General features: G+C 26.1%; 3 protein-coding genes across 3 annotated transcripts; all 3 read left to right on the forward strand.

Annotated features, from left to right (window-relative positions):
• Positions 1-1958: 1958 nt before the first annotated feature.
• Positions 1959-7490, forward strand: LOC114932384 (G protein-coupled receptor Mth2-like). Its single transcript, XM_029304547.2, has 5 exons — positions 1959-3468; positions 4231-4309; positions 5992-6179; positions 6265-6430; positions 6980-7490. The coding sequence occupies exons 1-5, from the start codon at positions 2349-2351 to the stop codon at positions 7251-7253; spliced, it is 1827 nt and encodes a 608-aa protein (XP_029160380.2). The 5' UTR covers positions 1959-2348; the 3' UTR covers positions 7254-7490.
• Positions 7491-11554: 4064 nt separating this feature from the next.
• On the forward strand, positions 11555-15238 carry LOC114945696 (G protein-coupled receptor Mth-like). Its single transcript, XM_085483763.1, has 4 exons — positions 11555-11748; positions 11976-12963; positions 13746-13824; positions 15016-15238. Exons 1-4 carry the CDS (start codon positions 11746-11748, stop codon positions 15236-15238), a joined length of 1293 nt encoding a protein of 430 aa, XP_085339889.1. The 5' UTR covers positions 11555-11745.
• A 49-nt stretch (positions 15239-15287) lies between these two features.
• LOC146722824 (G protein-coupled receptor Mth2-like) lies at positions 15288-16933 on the forward strand. The gene is made up of 2 exons (XM_085483758.1): positions 15288-15472; positions 16037-16933. Exons 1-2 carry the CDS (start codon positions 15321-15323, stop codon positions 16389-16391), a joined length of 507 nt encoding a protein of 168 aa, XP_085339884.1. The 5' UTR covers positions 15288-15320; the 3' UTR covers positions 16392-16933.
• The last annotated feature ends 891 nt before the right edge of the window (positions 16934-17824 follow it).

Consider the following 17824-nt stretch of genomic DNA (forward strand, 5'->3'; position numbering starts at 1 on the left):
AATTCGACATGCAAAAAGACAATTATTTCTCAGAACAATTTTGATTATTCGATTGAAATAAAGGTAGTAATTGCGTTAAATAGACTATGCATATTTTATTAATTCATTTTCAACATGCATATGAGAAAATTACATGAGAAGCACAAATACGATCATTCAAACAAGAATGTATCGTGAATAACAAATTGTTGATAATGTTGGAAGGCAATTTATTTATCGCGAAATCATGTATACAAGGTGTAAGAAAAAATATTAATAAACTTCTGTTCATGATAGATGAATTAATGTTGATGTTATCCAACACGTTTAATCGCTCAAAACATTAATTTTTAATCAAAAAAATCATTATACATATATTTTCAAAAAAATTAAAGTATTTAAAAACAACGATGAAGTCAATGAGTAAATAATGAAAAATTTTTCATCTACATTATATATTTATATTGGTGTAAATGTATGATGTAATCAAAGAATCTATCTCAGAAAATAATTATTGAAGTACAGATATAAGGAAAAATATTTGATGCATCATTCTTTAACTGCGATTTATACAACATAATATGTTTATTAAGATGAAAACTGTGTAATTTTACGCAAATTTAGTTTGCACTTCTACGTCTTTCACAGTATTGCAATCATTGATTTGATTCAATAATATGTAAATTAAGATAAATTTTCTATATAAGATTTTAAACTAAATCTTTTATATAAAGAAACGTTAACATCAAAATATGAAACGGTAAAGTTATTTCTGTTTTAATATAATTATATTACATTGCTGATTGTTCGTTGGTGCCTGATTTGCGATAAAACTTTTTTTTATAATAACATAACTGCATTATTAGAATTGAATCTCATCAAACGAAACTTTCGCGTGACAATTTTCTTCTCTGCAAGAATTCGACCTTTTCTGCAGCTTTGACATGGTAGTCAAGTCCACGATTCATTCATCCTGCATTCTGAGTCGTTTTAATATCATCAACTTAATCTTTTTTTTTCATATAAATACGATAAAAGCGCAGAAATTCTGCACAGTAAACAACAAAGAAATAAAATAACTAGAGTATTTTAGTGGAGAATTAAGTATCCGTGATATTGTATACACGATTCAATTTATGGCCATTATGATAAATAACGCGATAAAAAACTTCATATATAGATCAAATCTGCAAACAAATATATATTAATATTTAGTCATCTTTCAATAAAAATAATAACTTCTATATATCAAATTATAGAATTAAAAAATAAAGAAATAAATTATATACAATCTTTAAAAAAAGAGAAAAAAGAAACAATAGTTTAAATAAATTTTTTAAAAATGTAATTTTCTTTATATACTAAATGCATATTCATTAACTTTATTTTCACTATGTATCGCGACATTTCGAAAATTACAGACTATTTTGAAAAGATACGATTCACGCTAAAGCAATAAATGTTTTTCTTTTCTTATAGATTATATAATTATACATAACAAAATAAAAAAAACAATAAGCACAGTGAAAATGCCTGCTTTCTTCAACTGGAATGCGAATCAAGCAAGTATGAGATATTGTCGGCAGAGACATTGACATAAATATGTCTGCTTAAATCTCATTAAGATAATAAAAGATTTTTACTAAGTGTTACAAAAATGTCAGAATACTCACCAATTTTTATTGTCATTATATCGCTTGCTTTCCAAATCTGATAGACGCAGGTTTGTATTCTTTTCGTTGCGTTTGATGTTCAATGCCGCAGAGATGGATAAGCAAATGATAATAATTAGACAGACAGTTCTGATCCCGTAAAAATACAACAGATACGGCACTGTTTTTGTAAGAATGATATAACATAAAATTACATACTGTTTCAGACATATTTAAAATGCGTAGCATTAATAAAGTTACCTGAAACGTAACAGTATCTCGTCAGTGGTATAGTAGACGGACAGTTTCTTGCAAAGCTATCGACGACTCGTCGTGCTCGGTAGTCTCAGCTTCTCTCCCGCGCAGAAACATGTATCTTGTGCATTCTTCTAACGAGAAAAAGCCGAATACAGTAATATAGTACTGACTTTATCTAATGACATAATTAAAATTCAAGGCGTGCAATCACCAATATTAATAGTAATGGTGCTAAAATCTAATCGACCTTTCGAGATTTTGCTGAGAAACAAAATAAGATAATTTAATTATATTATATTTTGCACTTGACACATTTTATTGCAATTAATACAAAAGCAAAGGTGCGCATAAATTTAATGTGACATTTTTTAATTATTGAGAATTTAAAACTTATATGAAAAATGATGAACACTAAATTTGATTATCTAATTATTCGAATGTTTATTATTACATAAAATAATGAGTGAAAAGATATTTGCATTTCTGTGTTCCGTGCTTCTCCTCGTCATTTCGTCATCAAAATCGCAGCAAAATTCCATAAACGAGGATGATAATTTGACGATACGATACGAGATAAATACGGATTCTACAACAAATTATAACGACGAAATAATAACACTGCGACATGATTTGCATAAAAAATTTATAAATAATACACAAAATGACAAAGAATTTCATACGAACGGCAATCGCGAGGATGATGATTTGATTCAACATAAACGTTACAAGCATTCAATGCAGAATAAAGATGATAAGCAAAAATCGATGAAATCTAACACGAATTCGACAAATATTAATCATAAAAGGAATTTCACGGCTCAGGAAGGGTATGAAAATGTAATTAAAAAGAATGATTCCAAATCACTTGAAGTCTTCAAAAATTCCAGCAAAAATGCTAATGAAACTATCATCGTCCCAAACGAAATGTGTCATAATGATACTTGCATTCGCCTCTGCTGTTTTCTTGGCTATCGTCTGGTTGATGACAACTGCATTCCTAAAGGAATTGAATACATTTTTCCAAAGGTATACACGAACGATTCGACGCAGAGCAAAAAGAAAGTAAACGAATTGTTTCAGCTGTCCATTTATGATTTGTGCAAAAAAAAGGATTACAATCTGCTTTTCAAAGATTTTCAGTATGAGTACGATTATAAAATTTTTACCAACGGTTCTATATATTTAATTGATTCTGAAATAATGATTTCGAATAACAGTTTTATATATTTAACTGATTCTAAAATGTTTGTTGATTCGATATTATATTGTTTCGACGTCGTCGAAGGGAGTAAATTTCAAGTGATCTTCTGTTCCGAAACCACTGACAAGATCAAGGAGGTAACTGATAAAAAGCCCTTGATTTTTGACACACAAATTATAAGAGTTAGTGCTTATATAGTATCTATATTACTTTTGGGGTCAGTATTTCTGGTGTATTCCATATTGCCAGAACTCCGAAATAGACACGGCTTCATGTTGTGCAATCACAGCGGTGCCTCGTTTTTTGCATACGGAATTGACATTGTGTATTCTTTTAACAAATCAGATGATGTACAGTATCCCGTCTGCGTTACAATAGGTAGAGTATATATCTAAATCATAAAACTATGCAATCAGTATAGCGTATATATATTTGTCAAATATTTAATGTATATTAAATATTAGGTAATAAATGTGCATCTTAAATCTGCACATTAAATATTAATTAATAATTTTAAATGTTATTTGACATATTATTTGTTAAAATGTTAAAAATGCAAAACAATAAATAATATTTAAATGCATTTTAATAATATATAATAAATATAAATTATTTGTCTCAAATAGATATATGTCTTTATGTTTTTGAATTTTGCAAAATTACATATTGAATCAAACTTTTTTAATTTGATATTAGCTGTATTTATTACGTTACTATTACTATAAAATTTAGTGTAGGAAGTTAAAGTAAATCTATTTTCATCAAGAAACAGATGTGATAACTTTGAGATCCTGCACTTTTAACGTGTAACGATAAATAATATATTATTATTTATTAATATTAATATTTATTATATATATTTTATTATATAATATATATTATTATATATTAATTAATAATATAGAAATAGATAATAACACAAAGTTCCTTTATTTAATAAAAAATGATTTTTTTATTAAATAAAGTTGTATTTGCAACCAAATTATACTTCGCGTTGCTCTTTTGGTCTATTTCCTGCTTCTTATTCATTTTTCAACTATAAGAGCAAATTACATATTACATTTATATTTATATTAATAATATTATATATTATTATTTTTTATTACTTATTACAGCCTTTAATTTTATTCATTTTTACAGCCTTTTTAAAATATTTTGGTTATATGGCGGGTTTCTCTTGGCTAAATATAATAAGCTTTGATATGTGGTGCACATTCAGGTAAATTGGAAAATATTCTATATTATTACTATTTATTTTTAACACTTGCCTTTCATTTATCTATATAAAATTCTTTCTTTTTGATTTTACATATAACGGTTTAAAGATAAAAATAGAGAATATATAATATGCAAAATACTGTATTATTCGAATTTTCTTATATATTGTGTTGGTACATGCAAAAACAACTATATTTGATTTAGGACATTATAAGTTAGAGTATAAAGATAATAAGTTCAAATTATAATTTTAAATAAATAGTTTTCTTCGAGATTTCTATTAATTAATTACAGATTTTTAAACAATTTATTTTTTAAAAGTAAAAATGGCGTTTTAGATATAATAAGCATATTATATATTTAATTTAAATTTGTATAAAATATTATAACGAAATCTAATCATTCGATATAATGCAATAATATTTTGATATGACCTTTTTTTCTTTTAATTTATAAAATAAAGCAATACACGATAAGTTTTTACAAAATAAAAAATAGATTAATATTATAAGACTCCCAACAATAAATACAGTTGATAAAGTAAATGAGCTGTTGAGCCAAGCGCTGTTGTTCGAGAGTTTTTTTAACATTGAAATTTATTTAATAAAATTCGTAAAACGTTACAACTCTGATTGGGTCCTCTTTAGTTACATATATTAAATTCAAAAATTGATCTTACTCCTCAAAAAACGTGTACATTTCATTATATAATTTGATTTGAAGTCAATTTCAATCGAGACACGACAGACACAGGATAGGTGGAAGCGTTATTAACAAACAGCATTTTAAATTATATATATGTCAATAATATAATATGGACGCAATTTTAAGTGAGACATTAAATTATGTAATGAAATATACACGTTTTTAAAAAAGTCAGATCAATTTTTAAATTTAATATATGTAACTGAAGAGGATTCAATCAGAGTCGAAACGTTTTACGAATTTTATTGAATAAATTTCAATGTTAAAAAAACGCTCGAACAACAGCGCTTGGCTCAACAGCTCATTTACTTCGTCGAAAAATAAATTTTTTATGAAAAATTTGTCTCTCAAAAGTAAATAAAAATTTAAAGTACCATTAATTGTCGTGTTTGCATAATAGTTATGTAAATATACACTTCTTAAAATAATTAAGACATAAAAAAATAACAATTGTTCAAAAATAGGCAAACTTTAAATAGCTGTAACTTTGTTTTGAATAATAAAAATTTAAATTTTCAAAAAGAGTTTTAAAGCTTGAAATCTCTACTTTCAATGGTTTACAGCTTTTTCATTTTCTTCAATTTTAATATTTTTTATATACAAAAAACAAAAAACGTGACAAAATAGATAATTTTTTCTTAAAAAGTAAACGTGTCGCACGCACAAAAAAATTTTTAAATTTCTTGACATTTCCATATAACACTCTGAAGTTTTCCTTGTAAAATCGTTTTTTAAAATGTAAACGTCGATCTTTTCTTATCAAGTTATTGCAAATGCAAGAGAATATGTCATTTTCACCTTAATCGTTCATAACACCGTTAAAAATTATCGTACAGCAATTTTAAGAATGGATTCTTCAAGCTGAATCTTTGCTTTACAGTATGATATAGTGACTTGATCAAAGACACATTATTTTAACGTTTTCACATTCTGATTTCTTTTATCTATTGTTTGTTAAATATGTTGTGTAAATTGCAGAGGATTCAGTTCGTTACGAAGAAATGTCAGACAACGAGAAAAAAGAAAGTTGATATATTATACGATCTTTGCGTGGGGATGTCCGTTTATGTTTGCTATTTTATGTGTCAGCATGGATATTCTTTCTGCGTATGTACCATTGATTTTGCGACCGGAATTTCATTTACAAGATTATTGCTGGTTCAATGGTAAGTGAAGATAACTTTATTAATACTATAGCATTTTACTATTGTGAGAAACTGTATAAAAACTCATAATATTTTATACTTACAGAGATTGGTCCGTATTTGTTGTATTATTATGTGCTCAAAAGTATATTCATCATCAGTAGCATTTGTTTCTCTATTTTTACGGCATTAAAAATTAAGCATTTCGAAAAGGATACGGGTTCTTGTCTGAAAGATTCGGAGAACAATTGCTTTAACGATAATAAAAATTGGTATGTATTCAGATATCGTTGCATTGAGATATGATAATCTATTTTATTAATAAAATATATGCTACTTATATTAACATTTATGCAAACAGCATCGCATAAATGATTGCTTAGCATTTTTTTTATAAAAAAGAGAAATAGGACGGTATTAATAATTAATAGTCCCATCGCGTATTTAATTTTCCGACCTTGATTGGTTGTATGGAATTTTAGCTCAAGATCAAATTTAAAACGATATTAAATATAAATTTAGATTATGAATACTGGCCATAGATTGTCATTTGCAGACGACATGTTTTCTATTCGCCGATTTACTTTTTTTATTTGGTAATATTTTCAGAAATATATCATTTTACGTGTTTCTTCGAGAATCTATGCAACTCTAAACTAAGTGACAATTAATAACGAAAATCAAATTAATGACTGCACCTGTATTTCACAAAAATAATAATTTCAAACACTTTTAAAAATTTCTTGAGGTTTATACATGAATTAAATTTCATTCATCATATATATTCACAAGAACTATGAAAATTATATATTTGTTTGCAGGTTTAATCTATATCTGAAGCTATTTATCGTACTGTTTATCTTAATAGGCATAAAATGGCTTATGTTAACAGCGGAAGTATTATCTGAAAACGTATCAATTTTCAACTCGTATGTTTTTGATTTGCTAAACATTATGCAGAATCTATGCACCTTTATCATATTTGTGTGGAGAAAAAAGATCAAGCGCATGTTATTCAAGCGATTCGGCTGCGGTTTGTTGTCAAAAGCTCGATCCGAATCGAATGCAACATTGTCGAGCATTATTTCCACGTAAAAAGATATACATATATATAGTCATACAGAAGAAGATGAGTTCTTCCGTACAAGCATAAAGTCACATTGATATGACCAACCTTTAATTTTTATTTGAAAATTAAAATCATGTTTATTTATGCTGATCTTTATGTTTAAGATTAATAATTATAATTCATCCATATTTTTGGATTTCGTAGCAAAAGCATATTTATTATCTCGTTTTTTTTTCAAATTTAAATGAGATTTTGTTACATTCATTGACATAAATATTTATAATATTGTTAATTGTGGACTAATATTATTTTCAATTTTCAATATTTGTAAAACTTTAGAAAACTGCTACACAATTTGCATGATATTACTATAAGTTGTTATATTTATATCAAATAAAAATATGTTTATTTCTTAATATTATATGACTTATAATAAAAATTTATAATATTAGTATATTTTTTATAACTTAGTGGAATTTTCAAAAACTTTATTCGACACGAAATCATTCTTTTCAAGCAGATTTTTATAAACTTTTTGTGATGTAGAGTTTTCTTCATAATTGACATTTGTTAAATTGATGTGAGAGTTTATCGGAATTTCGTCTTCATCCTCATGATTGTCAACAGAACGCTTGCTTAGTTTATATAGTATAGAATCAACGCGGTCGTTATTCATGGAAATATTGGTAAATTTATTTTACATTCCATATCGCGTTTTGCTAATTAATTTTGTATGCAAATCATATTGCAGTGTTTTTATCTTGTTCTTAGAAAATGTTGTAGAATTCATATCTATCTCGTATCGTACTGTCAAATTATGACCTTCCTCTTCATTGTTGGTGCAATTTTGCTGAGATTTCGATAACGTGATGAAAAAAAAAGTCTACAATACAAAAACGCGAAATTTTTATGACACAATATTTCATATTAGTATATACTTTGTAATAATTAAATAATTAAATCAGTCAAATTCTTCAATATTTATCAGTTCTCACATATGGATTTCTAATTGTCAAAAATTAAATAATTCTGTATTAAATTTTTGCTTTAGATATTATATTAAGTTTATGAAATTCAGGTGTTAAATGCAGAATATATACTTGTAATAAAATCAAAATATTCTTTTGCTTTTGTGTTTCTTAACAAAATCACAAAAGATTGATCCGATTATTCTGCTATTAATTTAAACGATTGCACGATTGATTTTTAATTATCTCGCTAGACTCGTTATAACATATACTATATATCAATATATCTGATATTATCTTGTATTTCTAAAAGAAGAGCAAAATGCACAAGGAAACGTTTCTACAAGATACAACGTGTTTCTACAAGAGAGGAAATGAAACTATCGAGAGCGACGAGTCGTCGATAGTTTTGAGAGAAATCACGCACACATGCTGTCTATCCACTATTATAAAATTATACACATTTACGTATGCTTGACAACACTTTTATTATTTCATTAATTAAAATACAATTAAATTTAATTATTATATAAATATAGACAATAGCGCACTGCGCGGACGCCATTGTTTGATTTTATATAATAATTTTATTCAATTTTACTTAATTAAAATAAAACATTTTTTTTAAAACTAAAAACTCGCGAATTAAAATTATGTGACAAATAATATGGCTAGAACGCTCTTATCGTAAATAAAAAGGATAGAGAATGTACCGCTGCAAGAGAAAAGAGCAGTCGCCAAATTAGCGGAAGGTCTCGAGTTCGTTTCCCGATTCAGCCGACTTTTTCGGACCGATATATTTGTCTCGTCTACATCCGTTTTAGGAGAGTAAAAAAAGAAGAGAAAGTTAAATCTCAATTTAGAGATTATTCCTCTCTTCTCTTAGCGAATTGCTAAGTATTATATTTGGCTCTTTGCAGCGCTACATTCTCTACTTGCAAAATTATGTGCATAATAGAAAATTGACGAAAAAAATTTTATACACAATAGAAGTTATTAATTCTTGCTCACAGCCCGGAAGCAATTGTTCCTAATTATTACATATTAAAGTGCTTCATACGATTGAAATGGAACTATTTCGAAACGTTGTGCAATAATATTTTAACTCTAGGAAACACACACACACACAAACAGACACAAACACACCCACTTATACACACACACACACACACACACACACACACACACACACTGTCTGTAAACTGTTATCAAATTATACACTAAGAACTAGATTTCGAATTATATGCAAATTGCATAATTGTTACTTTTTGCACATTCTATGACAGCATTAATAATGTGAAATAATTGTAATAGTTTTAACTAATTATTGTTTATTAATTAAAAAAATTATAATTTTATCACATTATTAATCTTCTTATAGAATATGCAAAAATAAAAAATATGCAATTTGCATATAATCCGAAATCTATTAATAACTATGTTATATACATATTATATGATGATTATTTTAATTTTATTTAATTAAATAAATAAAAAAATAAAAAAGAAATAAAAATACGAGAATTAAAATTATGTGCATACATAATAGAAATTTGACGAACAAAAAGTTTGTACACAAAAGAAGTTATTAATTCTTACGCAAAGCCCGGAAGCAATCGTTCCGAATTATTCATGTGCTTCATATGCATTGACAAAATAGAACGATTTCGAAACGCTGTGCAATAATAATTTTAATTCGCCGAATGTTATTATGTATATTATTATAATTCTTAATTTAAAAGGCAATTATTTCTCAGAACAATTTTGATTATTCGATTGAAATAAAGGTAGTAATTGCGTTAAATATACTATGCATATTTTATTAATTCATTTTCAACATGCATATGAGAAAATTACATAAGAAGCACAAATACGATCATTAAAACAAGAATGTATCGTGAATAACAAATTGTTGATAATGTTGGAAGGCAATTTATTTATCGCGAAATCATCTATACAAAGTGTAAGAAAAAATGTTAATAAACTTCTATTCATGATAGATGGATTAATTGATGTTATCCAACACGTTTAATCGCTTAAAACATTAATTTTTAATAAAAAAAATCATTACATATATTTTCAAAGATATAAAACTATTTAAAAACAACGATGAAGTCAATGAGTAAATAATGAAGAGATTTTCACCTACATTATATATTTATATTGATGTAAATGTATGATGTAATCAAAAAATCTATCTCAGAAAATAATTATTCAAGTACGGACATCAGGAAAAATATTTTATGCATCATTCTTTAACTGCGATTTACACAACATAATATGTTTATTAAGATGGAAACTGTGTAATTTTACGCAAATCCAGTTTGCACTTCTACGTATTTTTCACAGTATTGCAATCATTGATTTGATTCAATTATATGTAAAGTAATATAAATTTTCTATATGAGTTTTTAAACTAAATTTTTTATAAAGAAACGTTAACATCGACATATAAAACTGTAAAATTAATTATTTCAATTTTAATAAAATTATATTAAATTGCTGATTGCTCGTTGGAGCCTAATCTGTGATAAAACTTTTTTTATATAATTATATATATAGTTTGAACCTGCAAACAAATATTAATATTAAGTCATCTTTCAATAAAAAATAATAAATTTTTATATATCAAATTATAGAATTGAAAAATAAAGAAATAAATTACAATCTTCAAAAAAAGAAAAAAAGAAACAGTAGTTTAAATAACTTCTTAAAAATGTAATTTTCTTTATAAAATAAATGCGTATTCGTTAACTTTATTCTCACTAATTTATTGCGACATTTCAAAAATTACAGACTATGTTGAAAACATACGATTCAAGTTAAAGCAATAAATGTTTTTCTTTTCTTATAGATCATATAATTATACATAACAGAAAGAAAAAAAACAAAAAAGAAAACAATAAGCACAGTGAAAATGCTTTCTTCATCTGAAATGCGAATCAAGCGAGTATGAAATATTGTCGCCAGAGACATTGAAATAAATAATTCTGCATAAATCTCATTAAAAAAATAAAAGATTTTCACTAATTGTAAGTGTTACAAAAATGTCAAAATTCTCACCATTCCTTGTTGTTATTATATCGCTTGCTTTCTGAATCTGTAAGACGAAAATCTGTACCCTGTCCGTAGCGTTAGAAGTTCAGTGCAGCAGAGATGGATAAGCAAACGCTATTAATATTACAGACAGATTTGATCCCGTAAAAATACAATAGATACGGCACTGTTTTTCTAAGAAAATTACATAAAATTACATACTATTTCAAACAATTTTAAAATGCGTAGCATTAATAGTGTTACTTGAAACGTACCTTTACTATGATACCAGCACTGACGTAACAATATCTCGTCAGTGGTATAATAGACGGACAGCTTCTTGCTAAGCTATCGACGACTCGTCGTGCTCGGTAGTCTCAGCTTCTCTCCCGCGCAGAAACATGTATCTTGTGCATTCTACTAACGAAAAAAAGTCGAATACAGTGATATAGCACTGACTTTATCTAATGAGATAATTGAAATTCAAGACGTGCAATCACCAATATTAATAGTAATGGTGCTAAAATCAAATCGACATTTCGAGATTTTGTTGAGAAACAAAATAAGATAATTTTATTTTATTATATTTTGCACTTGACACATTTTATTGAAATTAATAGAAAAATAAAAGTGTGCAAAAATTTAATGTGACATGTTTTAATTATTGCGAATTTAAAACTTACATGAAAAATTATATGAACACTAAATTTGATTATCTAATTATTCGAATGTTTATTATTACAGGAAATAATGAGTGGAAAGATATTTGCATTTGTGTGTTCCATGCTTCTCCTCGTTATTTCGTTATCAAAATCGCAGCAAAGTTTTACCAACCAGGATAATAATTTAACGATACGATACGAGATAAATACGGATTCTACAACAAATTATAACGACGAAATAATAACACTGCGACATGATTTGCATACAAAGATTATAAATAATACACAAAATGACAATAAAGATGATGAACAAAAATCGATGAAATCTAACACGAATTCGACAAATGTCAATCATAAAAGGAATTTTACGCTGCAGGAAGTTTATGAAAATGTAATTGAAAAGAATGATTCTATGTCACTTGAAGTCCTCAAAAATTCCAACAAAGATGCTGATGAAACTATCATCGTCCCAAACGAAATGTGTCATAATGATACTTGTATTCGGTTCTGCTGTTCTCTTGGCGATCGTTTGGTTGTAAGCAACTGCACTCATGAAGAAATTGAATACATTTTTCCGAAAGTATACATGAACGATTTGACGCAGAGTGAAAAGAAAGTAAACGAATTGTTTCAACTGACTATTTATGATTCGTGCAAGGGTAGTCACTCTTTGTCTCCCAGAGGTTTTCAGTACGATTATAAGATTTTTACCAACGGTTCTATATATTTACCTTATGATAAAATATTTGTTGAATCGACATCGTATTGTCTCGCCGTCGTCGACGGAAATGAGTTCGAAGTAACCATCTGTTCCAAAACTTTCGACAAGATCAAAGAGATAACTCATACTATTACAAACAAAGATATTATGGAAATGAGTGTCGATATAGCATCTATATTACTTTTGGGGTCAGCATTTCTCGTGTATTCCATATTGCCGGAACTCCGAAATAGATACGGCTTCATGTTGCGCAATTACAACGGTGCCCTGACTATTGTATACGGAATTCGTTTTGTGCATTTTTTGATCAAATCGGATGATATACAGTATTCCGTTTGCGTTACAATAGGTAGAGTATATATCTAAATCTTAAAACTATGCAATCAATATATTTATATATGTCAGATATTTAATGTATATTTGCATATTAAATTCTAATTAATAATTTTAATAATTATTTGTATATATTATTCGTTAAAATCTATTAAAAGAGCAAAACAGTAAATGACATTTAAATTTTATTTAAATGCATTTAAATATATCATTATTATAAGTTATTCGTCTCAAATAGATTTATTTCTCTGGGGTTTTGAATTTTGTAGAATTACATATTGAATCAAACATGTTTAATTTGATATTAGCAGTTTTATTACGTAAATATTATTATAAAATTTAGTATTAAAAATTAAAGTAAATCTGTTTTAATAGAGAAACATATAAATGTGATAACTTTGAAATCCTGCAATTTTAACGAGTAATGATAAATAATATATTATTTATTATATATATTTTATTATCATAGTTTATCATAATATTTTATATAATATATTATTATTTATTCATAATATAGAAATATATAACGAGCAAGAAATAGACCAAAAGAGCAACGCAAAGTAATTAGGTCGCATATATAAAGTTTCTTTATTTAATGGAAAAAATTTGTTTACTAAATAAAGCTGTATTTGCGATCAAATTATACTTCGCGTAGCTGTTATCACCTCTTTCCTGCTCCTTATTTATTTCTCAACTATAAAAGCAAATTACATATTACATTTATATTTATATTAATAATATTATATATTATTATTTATTATTTATTATTACAATCTTTAATTTTATTCATTTTTATAGCCTTTATACAATACTTTGCCTATATGGCGAGTTACTTTTGGTTAATTATAATGAGCTTTGATATGTGGTGCACATTCAGGTAGGTTGGAAAATATTCTATATTATTACTACTTATTTTTAACTTTTTATTTATCTTATAAAATTTTTCCTTTTTGATTTTACATATATCGGTTTAAAGATAAAGATAGATAATATATAATATGAAAATTCTGTATTAATCAAATTTTCTTACATATTGTGTTAGTACGTGTAAAAGCAACTATATATTTGAAACTAATATGTAATAATAAAACAATTATATTTAGAACATTATAAGTTAGAATATAAAGATAATAGGTTCAAATTATAATTTGGAATAAATAGTTTTCTTGGATATTTTTATTAATTGATTACAGACTTTTAAACGGTTAATTTTTTAAAAGTAAAAATAGCGTATTAGATATAATAAGCATATTATATATTTAATTTAAATATATATAAAACATTATAACAAAATCTAATAATTCGATATAATGCAATAATATTATGATATTTAACTTTTTTCTCCTTTAATTTATATTAATTTATAAAATAAAGCAATACACGATATGTTTTCACAAAATAAAAGTAGATTTTTTAATTAAAAATTTGTCTTTTAAAAATAAATAAAAATTATAATACCATTGTCGTGTCTGCATAATAACTATGTAAATAAACACTTTTAAAATAATTAAGGCATAAAAAAAATAATAAAAGACAATTGTCCAACAATAGGCAAACTTTAAATAGATATAACTTTGTTTCGAATAATGAGAATTTAAACTTTAAAAAAGAGTTTTAAAACGTGAAATCTCTAATTTCAGTGGTTTACATCTTTTTTTATTAGCTTAAGTTCTGATATTTTTTATATATAAAAAACGAAAAACATAACAAAATAAAAAATTTCTTCTCACTTTGTAGACGTGTCGCATGCACAAAAAAATTTGAAAAATTTCTTGACATTTACATGTTACAGTCTGAAGTTTTATGTGCAAAATTGTTTTTTAAAACGTAAATCCTCATCTTTTTTTATCAAAAGTTATCGCAAATTAAAGAGAAAATGTCATTTTCACTATAATCGTTCATAACACCGTTAAAAATCATTCTACAGCAATTTAAGAATGGATTCTTTAAGCTGAAACTTTGCTCTATAGTATGATATAGTGACTCGATGAAAAACACATTATTTTAACATTTTTACATTCTGATTTCTTTTATTTATTGTTTGTTAAATATGTTGTATAAATTGCAGAGGATTATTCTATTCGTTACAAAGAAACATCACAGGAGAAAAAAGAAACGTCAGACAACGGGAAAAAAGAAAGTTGATATATTATACGATCTTTGCGTGGGGATGTCCCTTTATGTGTGCTATTTTATCTGTCAGCATGGATATTCTTTCTAAGTACCACCATATACCATCAATTTTGCGACCGGAATTTCATTTAGGAGATTGCTGGTTCAATGGTAAGTGAAGATAATGCTATAGCATTCTAGTATGGTGAGAAAGACCATAAAAACTCATGATGTTTTATACTTACAGAGACTGGTCCGTATATGTTGTATTATTATGGGCTCATGAGTATGTGCGTCACCAGTAGCATTTGTTTATCTATTTATACGGCATTAAAAATTGAGCGTTTCACAAAGGAATCGGGTTCTTTTCTAAAAGATTTGGAGAACAAATGCTTTAACGATAATAAAAAATGGTATGTACTCAGATTTCATTGTATTGATATATGATAATTTATTTTATTAATAAAATTTATGCTACTTATATTAACATTTATGCAAACAGCATCGCATAATTGATTGTTTCGCATTTTTTTTTTATAACAGAGAGAAATTAGCCGATATTAATAACTAATCGTCTAATCGTATATTTAATTTAAAATCCGAGCTTGATTGGTTGAATGGAATTTTATGTCAAAATCAGATTTAAAACAATATTAAATATAAAGTCAGATTATGATCACTGGTCATAGATTGTCGTTTGCAGATGACATTTTTTCTATTCGCCGATTTACTTTTTTTATTTTGTAATATTTTCTTGAATATATTATTTTACGTGTTTCTTCGAAAATCTATGCAATTCTAAACAAAATGACAATTAATAACAAATAATAAATAAAAATTAAGTTAATGACTGCACCTGTATTTTACAAAAATACAAATTTTAAACACTTTCAAAAATTTCTTAAGGTTTATAAATCAATTCAATTTTATTCATCATATATTCACAAGAACTATGAAAATTATATATTTGTTTGCAGGTTTAATCTATATCTGCAGCTATTTATCGTAATGTTTATCCTAATGGGCATAGAATTGATCGTGATAGCAGCGTACGAAATATTTAAAACTGAACCAATTTACAACATTGCATTGTATGTTGTTGATTCGCTGGACATTATGCAGAGTCTGTGCGTCTTTATCGTATTTGTGTGTAACAAAAAAATCAAGCGCATGTTATTCAAGCGATTCGGCTTCGGTTTATCGCCAAATGCTGGACACGGATCGAATGCAACATTGTCGAGCATTTTTACCACGTCACAAGAAATAGTCATGCAGGAGAAAATGAGTTCTTCCGGACGAGCAAGAAGTCACACTGATAGGATCGACTTTTAATTTTTATTTGAAAATTAAAATCATGTTTTTTTATGTCGTTCTTTATAGTTAAGATTAAAAATTATAATTCACACATATTTTCGGATTTTGTAGCAAAAGCATATTATTTTGACTTGTTTCTTTTTCAAATTTAAGTAAAATTATGATATATTCCTTGACATAAATATATATAATATTGTTAATTGTAGGCTGATATTATTTTCATATTGTGAATATTAGTAGATATTCAGAAAGCTGCTACAAAATTTGCATGAAATTACTATAAGTTGTTATTATCCACGTATCAAATAAAAATATGTTTATTTATTAATATTCTGGGTAGGGTAGAAATGCGAAAAAAGGCGTAATAGGCGGCGAAGCGGAGCGGCGTGGCGTTTCATGTATAATTGTATGTATTTATTAAATTTAAGTTATAAGTTTAAGTTATAGGTTAAGGATTGAATGTAAATGGACGCATAAAGGTTTGGGATCGCTCCTTTAAACAAAAAAAAGCGCCTTGTAATCTCCAATTGGGGCAACAATAAACGTATCTAATCTATTAATATTATAAATTGTAATAAAAATTTATAATATTATTATAATTTTTATAACTTAATTAAATATTTTATCATAAAATTATTGTAACATTAATACTTGAATAATTAAAATCTTAAATTTTTTATGATCTCAATAATCCGGTATAGCTTCCTATTGTTTTTAATATAATTTACATTTTAGTAATTATTAGTTTCAATTATTGATTTTGAAGAAATCAATGTAATTTTTGTGAAATATTTTTTTCCTTTGTAAAAGTTGAAAGTAAAATATTAAATAGCATCAGCGCTATCGGACCTACCGCTTTAATTCGTAATCAAATAAATGATCATGTTATAACTTTCAAAGTCATGCACGTCGAATATAAACTGGTTTTGAAATAAATTTTGTCTTTACTTTATATGTGCAGGCATTATCTCTAATTTGATGATATATAAGAGTTGGCGAATAACGATAAACATATATTCAACATAATTTTCTTTTTTAATAATTATTTTGTAGTCTAAAGATAACAAATGAGATTAATAAATTTGTGAAATAAATATAATTTTACTAACGCATGCGTTATCGATTAATTATTTAAAACAAATTTTTATATACAAGTATTTAAACGAATAAAATAATTACAATTTAATATACATTTCAAAAATAATTAATAACTACAAAATTTTTATTATTTGATTTTTACTGCGTATCAATTTATTTCTTATTTGCGGTATTCTTAGAAATATGAAGACTCTTTATTTAAGCATTTAATATTTAAAAAACAATCAAGAGTATTTTTCATTTTGCTGCTCTGGATTGGTCGAGCTATCGTTAGTAGTAGTTTCAATGATTTTTCTTATTTTCTATGTATATAGTATGTATAAGCTATATGTGTATAGTCTTATATAGTATAT

The sequence above is a fragment of the Nylanderia fulva genome, unplaced genomic scaffold, assembly GCF_048542155.1.
Source record: "Nylanderia fulva isolate GAGA-0341 unplaced genomic scaffold, ASM4854215v1 Scaffold268, whole genome shotgun sequence".
NCBI lineage: Eukaryota > Metazoa > Arthropoda > Insecta > Hymenoptera > Formicidae > Nylanderia > Nylanderia fulva.